Here is an 11,389-nt window from a genome sequence, read left to right on the forward strand (position 1 = left end):
ATTTTGAATATTATTTCCCAACGACGATATGCTTTTAATTTTACGTTGCTACATTTCAAAATTGAGATTATTATTGTTCTTGAAGTTTCTCATTACCGTGTGTTGGCATTAAATTATAGCAATCTTAAGATAAAATTTAGTACAATCTGATAAAAAGGAATGATTTGAATTTTAGAATGCTTTTAATTCTCATAAGGTTTATTGTTTTTAAATCCACCAATCAAAATAAATTAAGTAATATTTAAAAAAAAAAAGACAAAAAATGAAGCTACATAGCATAAATAAAAAGCAAAATGAATATTTAATTGTTATGAATTCTAAATTAATTTTTGCTGACTAAAATCTTGATATGCACAGTTATTTATTATTCAATTAATTGTTAAGATATAGCATGAGTCTTAATTTCAATTTGACAATATGGTTTGATTAAATTTTGTATCCTGTTATAATTAAAATATTTATACATATATGTCTGATACACTTCAAAAGTTACAAATCAGAAATAATAATAATCAAGAAATTACTTTACACTAGACACTGAGATAAAAGGGATCTTATATACTTTGGAAAAACATTAAATATATTTATTTTCTGAAGCACGATATGGGATTGAAGTAGCACTGTCTATATCGTACTGCTTGCCGTTTGCTCATAGGTTCCCGTATTAGATTGTCTCCGGCTCCTCCTGAAAGTACATCGTCCTTGGGATCCTGCTGGGCTTCCAAGAAGAATCTTAACTTTTCATTTTGACTATCAGGATACCGATTAAGGACTTGATACGCGTAAAATGGATTGAAAGTCTGTCCAGGTGGAATATGGTCAATTTCCTAAAAAAAAACAGGTTATTCTAAATGTCTAAGAATTTGGTTTATTGAAATATTTACATTTGTTTCATAGTACTGCGGCCTTCCTTCGGCAGCCAACACCAAAAGTAGAACCACTAGTGTAAGGCCAGTAATAATCCTTTGTCCTGAATAAACCATTATCAAGCTACTGAAAACAATGAAAACAATAAATGTTATCAAAAGGTGAAATGACTTAAGTAGTTTTAAGCCAAATTCAATTTTATTAAAAACTTAAATAAAGTACAAAATTATTTTAATTTTTATCTTTCCAGCTTGTTTATGTTTTATCTGTTTTCAGAAGTGGTAACAAGTATTCAAAAATTTGTATTCCTCAAAGCGACTCATTTTTCAATTAGCCGTTTCTTAAAGAACTTTAAAACACACAAAATTGAAATTGTAATGTCGTCAGCTCACTTTCTTTATGTACTTTTAAGATTTTAGAATATAATAAACTTTTATTTTTAGATTGTTTTAATTATGTTAAAGAATTTGATATATTCTTTCTCTATTAAACACATGTACCAAGTGAAAACTTAGATGAATTTTTAAAATACTTCAATGGATTTAAATTGGTTTCGAATGCGTCAGTTAAGACACATACAAAAGGACGAGCAAGCGGCGGAACACTGAATGGTATAAAAACAACCTTACTAAAAACGTTAAGTTTCTAAGAAATTTGTAATGCTACAGTTGTAAGACTTTTACATAAAAACAATATGTAGGTACATTCTCCCGATACCAAATGAACTGAAGACTACGAACGGTTTAACAACGTTATGCTAAAACTTTCAAGGCAACCTAGCCTGAGATCCAATTAGCGCTGTAATGCGCCGTTTTGATACCAAAAACTCGTTTGACCTTTGATTGAAAGGGATAGATTGATAGAGAAGCTTCATAGCGATTATGCTAGAGCCATTTTGTCGCATTGAGAAAAAAGATCAGGTCTCTAATCTTTGTCTCAGATAGCCCATCGAGTTCTTGAAAGAATGCTTTTCCAAAGTATTTCATTCTAGTGTTTGCCAAAGCAGGACATTTGCAGAGGAATGGATTATCGTTTCACTTTCTCTTTGGTCACTACAGCTACGGCAAAAGGTGTTGTAAGAGATACCCAACTTCTCTGCATGAACTCCTATAGGCCAATGTCCGGTACAAACCGCAACAATCCTGGGTATGTCTTGCCTTGGCCTGCATAGAAGATCGTTTCTACGGGTTTTGTTATAGGTGGGCCATATCTTCATAGATATAATGCAGTTGGGTAAATTGCTCCACCTTCGGTTTGATTCAGTTTGGTAGATAGAAAAGACTTTACTCTTCATAGCACCAAGAGGAATGTTAACCATTTCCGCAAGTGACCTATGAAGGGCCGATCCTTTCCCGGCTAGCTCGTCAGCCCGTTCATTTCCCACGATACCACTATGGCCCGGAACCCAGATCAGGGTGACACCGAGGTTAGTATTCAGGTTCGCAAGCTCATCGCGACATTGCTGGACCAATTTAGATGAGGAAATGGCCGAGTTAATGGCTTTGACAGCTGCCACATTTCGGTTTTGGTTTGGGTTTTGTTTAAGTATCTTACATGCCTCCCTTATTGTCAGCAGTTCAGCCTGAAAAACGCTAGCAAAGTCAGGAAGTCTAAAGGATTTGGCTACATTTAGCGACTTAGAAAAGATACCAGAACCAACTCCGCACTCCATCTTTGAGCCGTCAGTAAAGATGGTTGTGTCGATGGTTGTGATGTAATAATGTACCAACAAAGATTAGATATTATCTTCCAGCTGAGAGTTGGATGACTAATTCGGTCGATGTACGTATACACCAACTTGTCGTTTGTATAAGAGATTCCGTTCCAAAAGTATCCACGAACGTCTGTAAGTTCTTCAAACAAAAGTGGTTTGACAAAGAGTGTTTGACCGCGACGAAAAAGTCCTTCAACATTTTAAATGCATTTCGGACTTTGAATAATACAAAAATCTTTGCTTCAAAAAGAAAACTAATTTTGAAAACCAGCAAGCATATCAATCAAGAGATTCGAAACAATTTTGAAAGGTGACAAAAGAAATAAATGGGTCAACATTTTAAATAGGAACCAGTGTATCTGCCGATGATCTCGCGAACCACTTCGAAATATTGTACAAAACAAAACGCTCCTTAAATAGTCGTATGCTGAACCTCTATTATCTGATGAGTTATTAGATGGTGAAATAACAGTGGCCGAAGTAAACCTTGTTTTTCATAAAGCGTAAAAGTGTAAGGGTTGGTGTGAAGATGGGATTCCGTACGAACACTTTAAAAACGTCACACCAACCTTTATTTCACAACTTACATCATTTTTCAATAAAGTATTTTCTAATGCTTATATACTCGTACCTACATCGTTCAAAAGAGCGGTAATATTCCCTCTTCCCAAGAAAGGAGATATTAATAATGTGGAAAACTATAGGGGCATATCGTTTATGAACGTAATCTCAAAAGTGTTTTGTGGTGTACTTGCTAACAGCCTTGAGACATGGATTGAAACCAATAATATGCTCACCAAATTCCAAGCTGGTTTCAGAAAAAACACTTCCATCGTCGACCATTTATATTCGTGCTGATTTCCATCGTTAGAGCATTCCAAGCACGGAATAAGAAAGTTTTTGCATTTTTCGTCGACTTTAAGTCTGTTTTTGATCTGGTGAACCGGAGTGCAATTTGCTACAAACTTTCCCAGTAGTTCATCCGAATTGTTAAGGAAATGTATTCCGAACCAAAAGCAGCTGTCTGTTATGATTCAACATAATTGGAATGGTTTGAAATGGACTCTGGTGTAAAACGAGGATGCCTTTTAAGTGCTCTTCTATTTGTACTTTTTATTAATGATGTAGAAGCTCATCTGCCTGGAGGTCTCCACATTTAAAGTAAATGTTCTTTTATATGCTGATGACCTGGTATTACTTTCTGAGTCTCCTGAAAATCTCCAACTAATGATAAATCGTGATTTATTGCGAGAAATGGGGACTTGTCATTAATTTAGATAAATTAAAAATATTGGTGTTCTCAAGATCTGCACGTAACGACACTGCATACAATTGGCACTTTAATGGTAACCCTGTACAGATTACTAATGGATACAAGTACCCGGGGGTGATTTTTAATAAAACAATAGATTTTAAAACTCACGCTAATGTCAAAGCCAGGACTTCACAAAGTATGTTCAATCCTGGAGGAACAAATTTTCAAACCAGCGAATTGTATTTTCTGCGAAATACACGATATTTGATGCTGTTATAAAAAGATCGCTTTGCTATGCTGACCAAATATTGGGAATCAACGAATACGAGGAGAAAGTTTCACAGATGTTTTTTGAAGAAACCTTTAAATTTACCCCAAAAACACCTAACTATGCTTTGTATCTGGAAGGTCTTCCAAAAATATTTACTAGCACGCTTAAATTACAAGCAGACTACATTTAAAAGGTTTTATCCCATCATGATGACCGACTGACAAAACGAATGGCAATTTATGAGGTAAGAAACGAGGACTGGTGGATGTCGATATGGAAAGCTCTGGGAAACGCGTGTGGAGGAACAATATCGCTGAATCTATCAAATTTGAATTGTGCTGGCAACGGCCTAGTCACTCCTAAAACTTCGGCTCCCATTGATCACCGAAATCAAGCATCAGTGAGCGTGGTTAGTAGACAGATGGTGGACCGTTTGGAAACCTACCGTGTGCTGTTGTCATGTGTTCTTTCTGTCTGTTGTTCTTTATCTCTGTCCTTCTGTCTTGTATTAATGTCTTGTGTTTTTATCACCTTACATAGTCTAGTCGCTCAAGGTGCTGTGTTCTCTACTCTGTACATTTATCTGCTGAGTGGTGTGTAATGTAATGTAGTGAATCATGCTTAGAGGTTTTCTACAAAATCATACAAAGCTATGAACATTTGGAACGCGATGCTCTTATGGAGGAAGCTCGAAAATCACAAAGCAGAATTAATAACTCACAACAGAACCTGAATCTTATGGAATCAAACTTCTTTAATGATTCACTGAATTACAATCAAATATCGTTAATATTTAAAACAAGATGTGAAGTCCTTAGATTGAACGGATCACCACACAATGGCAGTTTTAATCAGTTTTGCACGCTATGTGATTTAAAAGTAAAAGAAGATTGCTTCCTCTTCATGAGTATAAGTACCATTTTTTCTGCCTACAGAAATGCAACCTTTGGAAAAAAACCTCTGACGATGCAAAAAACAGTAGAAGTGTTAAGCAATTTTGAATGGAAAGCATTCTATTCATTTTTTCGCTGTAAAAAGTAGCTTAAAACACTTATCAGCCTAGTAACTACCTCCACCAAAAAAATCATGTCATAAAATAGCTCCCTTGAAGGACAGACAAAAAAACAAGCAAACAAACTGACTTTCCCATTTATAATATTAAAATAGAAGTATAAATTAATAATAAAATATATTAAACAAAATGTATGGCAAAACAACAACAATAGTAAGCTAATGGCTTATGTGTTAAATATTATATAATATAATAATAATAAGTTTTACATGTTTTTACTTTGTAGAACAAAAGCCAGGCGACTTTTTGAAATAAAATGTTCAGCCTGGAAATAAAATCTCATTTTCCCTTTCTTATTGTTATATCATAGGTTTCCGCATAAACCAATTTTCCAATTGAAATATTATAATTTTCAAAGGATTATTATTTCATTATTTAGAAAACAAATTTAATGACTTCATTAAAACCATTTGTTTTAATATTTAAATACCTTCATAAAGGGGAAAACTATTGATACTGTGGTTGATTTTATAGTTTTACTCAAAACGGTTTTCCGTAAATAATTTTGTAAAGTTCCAATTCTGAAGCAACTTTAACCTTTCAAAAATATAAATATTAACTTATCTTAGTTTAATCAAAATATATTGTTGTTTTTAAGTTATAAGTGTTAAAGAATAATAAACTTTCGTACATCAAGTGCAAACAATTCCAAGCGTCTATAGTACTTTAAAATTCTATTTTATGGGATTCATCGGGTTAAAGTATTTATCTCCTGATGATACCAAAAGTAACGAAGTAATCATTTTCCAAGCAAGCTTCCTCTCTCATTTTGATTTTGTCTCACCGTCCGTCAGTGTTCATTACTACCCAAATCGTTTTGAAAAGCCCCTTAGCTACCATGTACATATAAGCTACAAAATTGATTTTCAATTGATATCGAGTTTTCAGAGAATAAGCTCTGGAAAGCCAAGGAACTAACCGGAAGAGGGTTTTTGGAATTATTCAATGTTATACGACCAGCTTATTGTTTTAAAACTTATGATGAAATTTTCAAATTCTTTAGAAAAAACTGGAGGAAGATAAAATATAGAATAAGTAGAGAGTGAAGGAACAATAATAGTTAAATGTCTGAAAGAGAAGAATATGTGTATCGTACCTTACTACATAAATTGTAAAAAATAGGCAAACGATTTTAAAAAGCTATATAATACAATGCAGCTCATAGCTGACATGAGCGTTTTACTGATTGGTGGTTGGAACGAAAGAATTGGATATTCTCAAACTACAATTAAACAAAATGAATCAAACCCTGCGATTTTTCGCACTAACAGAAAATCAGCTGACATCGTTTTATTTTTTTTTATTCATTTGTATTCATTATTTCTTAAAACTATCTTAAAGCTAGACAAAAGTTCATAAAACTAGCCTAATTATCCATAACTTACAACTAACTTACTGGTCCCATACGGACACTATAAGTTAAAATATAACACTTAATACTAATGCCTTTCGGCCACTGACATCGTTTCTAATAAAATGTACGCAATGTCTTCAAATGTACGATTCTATAATTCTGAATGGTTGTACGGAAGGAGATAAGGAAGGCCACTACACTTTCATCGGAGGTAAAGGAAAATATGCTATCGACTGCACTGTTAACTATGACTGGATCGAACGAATCAATAAATCTGAAGTTGAGTGTGAAAACTTTTCAGATCACATGTCTATTGTTGTGGTATTCTTATGTGAATCTTCACCAAAAGAAATAAATCTCACCTACTACCTCGTCCTTTTTGGAAAAATGAACAAAAAGTTTCCTATAACCGTAATTTGACCGAATTCTTTTCTAAAAACGAGTTGATTATAGAACCCACAGAAACACTTTCAAATCAGCTCAAAGAATATATTCGAAGTTCAGCATCAAACAAAACTATAGGTCAAAACGCTTTTAATAAGCAAAAGTGATTCAATAAGGACTGCTGATGGAAAGCACGCACAAAGATCCTAAATGCGAAGAATGGCAAAGTTGTTGACGTGATCCAATATGAGTTTTTTAAAAATGCTACACCAACAATCCAACATTCTTTAACAATCTTCAAGTTCTGTTTCCTATTCACAAAACGGGAACTTTTGACGTTGTAAAAAATTACAGAGGAATTTATTTTATGAATGTAATAGCGAAAATATTGTGTGTCGTTCTTGCTTGCGTAGCTCTCAAAGCTTGCTTAACCTATCATGGAAAAATTTAATCTACAAAATATAGGATATTCAATGCATAGTAAAATCAACTCTTTGATATGCTTCTAAAGTTTGGGGGTCATATAAGTACGAGGAAATTGAGAAATTCCATAGGAAATTCAGAAAAAAGCTCTTCAATCTACCCCAAAAAAAGCCTTGTTACGGTATATACTTGGAAAGCGGACTACCAAAACTCTTGACAAATACACTTAAGTCACGGGCTGACTCCATAATAAAGGTATGCTTTCATTATGAGGAATCAAGGCTTTTAAACAAACTACTTTTGTATGAGTTCAGAAATAAGGACTGGTGGTACGAAAGATATGGCAATCTATTGGAAACGCTTGTGGGGAACCTCACATATTGATGTGAACAACCAACGTAATTTGAAACACAAACTCTACCGCATTATTCAAAAAACCAAGACTCTATTCGAGATGCCTTCATCGTTAAGGCTTGGAATTCTTAAAGTAGAATTTTATACAGTCAGCTTAATTTTAATCTTAACAAGAAAACTACTTTCACGACTCACTTAGCTATGATGAAATATCCGTGATATTCAAAGCAAGGTGAGAGCTCCTTTCCTTAAATGATAACCCTTATAATGGAAGCTTTAATCAATTCTATACGCTTTGCAACCTAAAATCAAAAGAAGATTGGTTTCATCTCATAAGTATATGACCAATATTCAAAGCGCAAAGGCAAATTTCCTTTGGAGAACAATCATTAACTAGGCAGGAAACTATCTAACTTCTAAACGAGTTTGACTGAAAAACCCTAAGCAATTTATTAAAAACAGTTTACAAGTATATGATGTTGTTATCATCAGAATACGTTTGAAACGTTCTTTTTTTGTTGATTATTGAAAATTAAATTAAATTTTAAAATAAACATTTATAAACTTGTCAACCAGGCTGACAGCTTAGCCATAGCGCCTAAATTCATAATTTGTATTCTATTTTTTATATTGAAATGTAAATAAATGAATAACTTACTTACTTACTTACAGACTTCAAATTAATTTTGTTTTGTAGACGAAAGATTCAGAAAAGAATATACAAAAATTGAGTTGGTGTCAAATCTTGATTGACACCAAATATCTCACAAACCAATAACGCTAGCGACTGCAATTTCATTTTGTATAACGTTGACGATGGGCCTAAGACTTTTACATATAACGCAGAAAGATTCTGTAAGCAATGTTATGTAAACTGATTCCTCTATAATTGGTGCAAATAAGACGTCACGGTAAAAACGTCACCATCGACAGTCTTAACTTTGACGTTTATGAGGACTTTGTCTACCTAGGCTCTGCTAAGAACACAGAAAACAATACCAGCGCTCAGATCTTGCTAAGGGATTGCTTTCTCCTTGGGCTAAAAAAGCTCTTGAGTAGTAAAGCCCTCTCTCGAGCAACTCAAGTTTCGCTGTATAAGATCCTAATCATACCCTGCTTTACGTTGCAGAAACAACAAACGGATGACAGCACCTTGGGTAGTTTCAAAAGAAAAGTTCTTCGAGTGATCTTTATCCCGTTTGCATAGAAGGTGAGCGTAGACTTAGCCCGAAGGATAAAAGTTCAACGACTTAGATGGCTGGGTCACGTAGAGAGCATGGAAACCAATGCTTATCAATGCACTGACCTTATCCAACTTGGAGTGCTTTACTGGGCACATCTTGCTAAGGACCGATCTAGATAGAGAAATTCATAGGGTGAGGGCCTAGTTCACACAGGACTGCAGCGCATTCTTAAGTAAGTAAGCTTTTTTTATGCAAAGATGTGATAGTGTTTGAACAAAATAAAGCTATGCACGTATTGAAAAACTTATTCTTAACTTCCCTTAGGAAGTTATTGTAATGGGTCCGATTTGTCAAATTGACAATTTTTCCATTTCTCAACATTTCAAGGTCCCTAGAGTCGAAATAAAAGATTTAAGAAAGATGTCTGTGCGTGTGTAAAGGAATGCAGGAAACTTTTCACCCGGGCCAAAGCTGCAAGACTAGCCTCTCATTGGGACTCCTACAAAGAATCCCTAAGAATCTACAAGAAGGCACTAAGGAAATCCAAGCGATCTTCTTGGCGATCCTTCTGTGGCATGATAGAAGAAACTTCTGAAGCCTCTAGGTTACGGAAAATTCTTTCAACTAATCCAGCTATGCGAAGCTGCTTGAAAAATACTGACGGCTCCTGGACAAATTCAAGTAATGAATCGCTGAACTTACTATTGGACACTCCTGGTAGTTATCTTACCGAAACTTGCAACAGTTTTATACGTTCAAGTTCAAATACAACATATCCAAAAGGTCTAATCACAAAGGATAAGCTACAATGGGCTCTCAACAGCTTCAAACCATTTAAAGCTGCAGGACCAGATGGTATAATACGAGTCGAATTACAAAAGGCTTCTGATATAATTGCACCAATCCTTGAGGGAATTTTTACCAGCTATCTTTACCTGGTCCATGTTCTCTCGGCATGGAGAGAAGTTAAAGTTGTTTTTATACCTAAAGCAGATAAATGCTCCCAAGTCAATCCTAAAGATCTACGACTTATAAGTCTATCATCATTTCTTCTTAAGAACCTGGAAAGATTGATTGATATCCATTTTAGTACGCACCATCGAATATTCCCTCCATCATAAAGAGTTCACTATGGTCGCTTTCCTTGACATAGAAGGTGCCTTTAACAACGTGGACACATCTGCAATCACATCTGCACTGACATCTCTAAATGTAGAGAGTTCGCTTCGGGAGTTAATTTATTTAATGCTTACTAGCAGACGATTCGTTAGTAGAGAGACACCGCAAGGTGGTGTTCTATCCCCTCTCCTCTGAATGAAATCCTAACTAGTCTGGATGCGGAGGGTTTCAGAGTGATGCCTATGCGGACGACGTTGCTATAGCAGTTTCAGGAAAGTATCTTAATATCCTAAAAGAACTCTTACAAAATGCCTTAGACAGACTAATACTTTGGGCTGATCGTAGTGGACTGGGTGTTAACCCACACAAAACTGATCTGGTCTTAGTTTCAAGGAGATACAAAATTCCATTTGTCAACCCTCCTTATATTAAAGGAATCCAATTAAAATTCTCAGACGAGGCTAAATACCTAGGTCTTGTCTTAGACAAAAAACTAAATTGGAAACGCAACGTACAGGAAAGAGTCAAAAAAGCTACTGTAGCTCACTTTTCTTGCAAAAAAGCTATTGGTAATAAATGGGGTTTACAGCCCAGATTCACGCATTGGCTATACACATCGGTAATCAGACCGATTTTAATGTACGGTGTGGCAGTATGTGGGACTGCTTTAGAGAAAGGTATAAACAGGGATAAGTTAAATAAAGTCCAACGTTCAGCCTGCCTATGTATAAGCGGATCGCTTCGCACGACCCCGTCTGCAGCACTGGACACCTTGCTCTACCTTACACCTCTTGACATATTTAGCAAACAAATAGCTGCAAGCTCGGCTATTCGCCTCAATGCTTCGTCGCAGTGGACTAACAACAACATTAGCCACTCCGTAATTCTAAGGTACTTAGAATCAATTCCAAAGCACACAGACTACACCATCCCCCAACTACAATTCGACAGGAATTTCCAGATTTCTATACCTACCAGATCTTTTTGGGAGGATAGGACATTCTTGTAGGATGAGTCAATTCATTTTTACACAGATGGTTTAAAAACCAAAGAAAGGGTTGGTGGAGGTGTGTACTCTGAACGACTGAAATTAAGTCTCTCATTCCGCCTTCCCAATCATTGTAGCGTGTTCCAGGCGGAACTTTTGGCGATTAAGGAAGTCTTGTCTTGGCTCAAAAAAAACGTGATATAAACATCTGATATCCGTATTTTATCTGACAGCCAGGCCGCTATCAAATCTCTGGACTCAGTCTCTACAAACTCAATAACAGTCCATAACTGTCGATCATCTCTAATGGAGATGGCGCAACAGTTTAATATTCACCTTTGCTGGGTGCCGGGCCATAGAGACATTCCAGGTAACTGTAAGGCAGATGAACTCGCCTGGAACGG

General features: G+C 35.4%; 1 protein-coding gene across 1 annotated transcript; it reads right to left on the reverse strand.

Annotated features, from left to right (window-relative positions):
- Window positions 1–296: 296 nt before the first annotated feature.
- LOC129952007 (uncharacterized) lies at window positions 297–994 on the reverse strand. The gene is made up of 2 exons (XM_056064419.1): window positions 885–994; window positions 297–827 (listed from the first exon to the last, which is right to left on the reverse strand). The coding sequence occupies exons 1-2, from the start codon at window positions 981–983 to the stop codon at window positions 585–587; spliced, it is 342 nt and encodes a 113-aa protein (XP_055920394.1). The 5' UTR covers window positions 984–994; the 3' UTR covers window positions 297–584.
- Window positions 995–11,389: the final 10,395 nt, after the last annotated feature.

The sequence above is a fragment of the Eupeodes corollae genome, chromosome 3, assembly GCF_945859685.1.
Source record: "Eupeodes corollae chromosome 3, idEupCoro1.1, whole genome shotgun sequence".
NCBI classification, from domain to species: domain Eukaryota; kingdom Metazoa; phylum Arthropoda; class Insecta; order Diptera; family Syrphidae; genus Eupeodes; species Eupeodes corollae.